Source organism: Ixodes scapularis, unplaced genomic scaffold, assembly GCF_016920785.2.
Source record: "Ixodes scapularis isolate PalLabHiFi unplaced genomic scaffold, ASM1692078v2 PGA_scaffold6__148_contigs__length_123643588, whole genome shotgun sequence".
NCBI lineage: Eukaryota > Metazoa > Arthropoda > Arachnida > Ixodida > Ixodidae > Ixodes > Ixodes scapularis.
Window position 1 is genome coordinate 33,254,228 of NW_024609881.1, and position 2,932 is coordinate 33,257,159.

Consider the following 2,932-nt stretch of genomic DNA (forward strand, 5'->3'; position numbering starts at 1 on the left):
CGACCGATTCCAAAAGTGGTTCATAATCAGTTGTCTATACCTCAGCCTCCGAGTGGATTCCCTGTGAGTCATGGTCTTGGGAAGCTGAGAGTATGAGCCGACTTCTGGAAGAACAATAAGGCTTTGTCCAATCAGAAAATGAGCTGGACTGACAGGTGTCGGCTCCTTGAGGTCGGAGTAAACCTATGTTAATGGTCGGGAATTAATAATGGCTTCTGCTTCTACAAGCACCGTTGCTAGCTCTTCAAACTTGAGACTGCTTCTTCCCAAAACTTTCCTTAAAACTACCTTTACTGAGCGAACTAACCTCTCCCACCATCCTCCCCACCAGGGAGCGCTTTCAACAATAAATTTCCATCTAATTCTTCGTTCAGCGAGGTATGACGATAAGTCCGGATGGCTCAGGGAGTTCCAAATTACCCTTAGGACAGCCGACGCCCTCTTGAAGGAAGTAGCATTGTCCGAGTATATTGTACTTAGTATTCCTCTTGGGGAAATGAACCTTCGAAATGCGAGAAGAAACGCTTCCGTGGAGAGGTCGCTCGAGAGCTCCAGATGGACAGCTCTTGTTGTCGCGCACGTAAACAAGACAATATACGGCTTAGAGCTGCTAGTTCCTGCACTCGCTGCCTTCACATATAAAGGTCCTGCAAAGTCGATGCCTGAGATCTCAAACGGCTTTGTAACATTCACTCGTTCCGCTGGAAGGTGAGCGAACGGCACAAGTGTAGGCTTCGTGCGAAACCTCGAACATAGAAGACAGTTTCGGATAGTCTTCTTAATTACCTGTCGTGCTCGAGGTATCCAAAATCGCTGTCGGAGGGTGGTCATGGTGCTAGATACTCCTTCATGGCCGACTTGATAATGAGCATCCATAATAATCAGCTCAGTCAGACGATGATCGTTCGGTAATAAGATCGGCTGTGTTACGGAGCAAGGGGCGTTGAATTGTTGCAGCCGTCCCGTTACCTTGAGCGTATTATCATGGTCCAGAAATGGGTGCAGATCCGAAAGAGGAGTGGCCGGCTCAATGTCCTGATTGCTAGAAAGCAACTGCATCTCCCTTGAAAAGGCTTGTCCTTGAGCTTGCTTTATTTAGTATCGTTCTGCTGCAGCATATTCTACGGCCTCCAATCTGCCGACTTGTCGATTTTCTTTAGAACTGCTGTTACGCGCAAACCTCATCACCCAGGCGGTTATTCTAAGCACCTTCTGATACCCGTTGTACTTCTTTAGATCAAAAAGTGCGGCCGTTTCTTGACCTTCTGTTTGCAGGTACACCTGGGTCGGTTTCAACTCATTTGTTTCGAGCTCATTGAGTTCCCCTAATTGAGGTGGGGTTTCCGGCCAGTCATCTGCTCCAGAAGTGAGCCATTTCGGCCCTTCCCACCACAGACAGCTATCGCGAAGAATCGATGGAGATTCTCCTCTTGTCAGCAGGTCTGCTGGGTTAGTCTCTCCCGGGCAATGTCTCCATTTCTCTGGCACGCTCTTAGTTTGAATTTCTAGAACGCGGTGTTTGACAAATGGCTTCCACCTGCTCGCCGGACCTCTTATCCAACTTAGCACAACTGTCGAGTCAGTCCACATGGTGTATGTTTCTTTAAGCTCTGTGTACGTACAACCTAGGTATTCCAGCAGCCTCGTTCCTATTGTGGCTCCCATGAGCTCCAATCGTGGCAAAGAAAATACCTTAAGAGGCGCCACTCTTGACTTTGCGGTAACTAAGGTAGTCCCAACGTGCCCGCTGTTATCTTCGATTCTTAGATAGGCGCATGCTCCATATGCCTGTGTCCTGGCGTCCACGAATGTGTGCAACTGGACTTCTTTAAACGGTCTTTTTTGTCCATTCTTAATGTGCCTTGGCACATGTAGTGCGTAGATGTTAGGAATGTCTCTGCACCAGTTGGACCATTCGACATATAGTTCCTCAGGTATTTCTTCATCCCAGTTCACTCCCAGTTTCCATAGTTTCTGGAAGAGGAGCTTAGCTCGTATAGTGAAAGGGGCAATGAATCCCATGGGATCAAATATTCTTGACGCAGCTTGCAGAATGAAACGCTTGGTGTCCACTTTTGTCTGAAGGAACGATGTAAGAGAGTCCACCCAAAACTTGAAACTGTCACTGTCCTTGTCCCAAATCATTCCCAGCACCTTGGAGATTCTGGACAGCTAACGGTTCCTGTCTGCCGGTACCGCATCTGCTTCCGCTTCGTTCATTATGTGCTGCACGTGCTTGTCGTTGGAGGCCAATTTTCTCAAGTTCATGCCCGCATCCTACATGATAGAGTTAGACGTGTCGTATAGCGTAATCTCTTCTTCGACCGTGTCGGCACCCATCAAAATGTCATCGACATAAAAAGAGCTCCTCATCTTTTCAGTAATGTTCTTTGTAACTGCCACATTTTTTAGGTGGTGTTGAATGGTCGCAGACAATGGAAAAGGACTGGAAGATACCCTGAAAGGGACTCTGGTCATTCGCCATTCCTGTAAGCTTTCTAAATCAAATGGCCCGGTGGGCTCATTGGCAAACCACAGGAATCTGACCGCATCACGGTCTTTTTGACTGATTTTTATCTGAAGGAAAGCCTTTTCAATGTCAGCTGTCAAGGCGATCGCATACCATCTGAACCGAAGAAGGATCTGGAGGATGTCTAGATTCAGGTTTGGTCCCTTTTCCAGGCAGTCATTGAGAGACTTGCATCCTTTTGCATGTGTCGAAGCGTCGAAGACTACTCGTAGCTGTGTGGTTGTAGACTCTTCCCGGACAACTTCTCGGTGTGGCATTTAATTGATGCGTTTCTTGTTATCACCTTCCAAGACGGTTGGTACCACTTCCGCATGATCTAACTTTATGTACTGACGGATGGTGGTGTCGTACCGATGAAGTAAACCCTCCTTGGATGAAAGTCGTCTGAGAAGCGAACGCAAG

General features: G+C 47.6%; 1 protein-coding gene across 1 annotated transcript; it reads right to left on the reverse strand.

Moving 5' to 3' along the window:
* Positions 1 to 1,095: 1,095 nt before the first annotated feature.
* Positions 1,096 to 2,145, reverse strand: LOC115324383. The gene has a single exon (XM_029984907.3). It carries the CDS (start codon positions 2,143 to 2,145, stop codon positions 1,096 to 1,098), a length of 1,050 nt encoding a protein of 349 aa, XP_029840767.3.
* Between the last annotated feature and the right edge of the window lie 787 nt (positions 2,146 to 2,932).

Coding starts and splice junctions, on each gene's coding strand:
- LOC115324383 (XM_029984907.3), bottom strand. CDS start 2,145: ATGATTTGGGACAAGGACAGTGACAGTTTCAAGTTTTGGGTGGACTCT.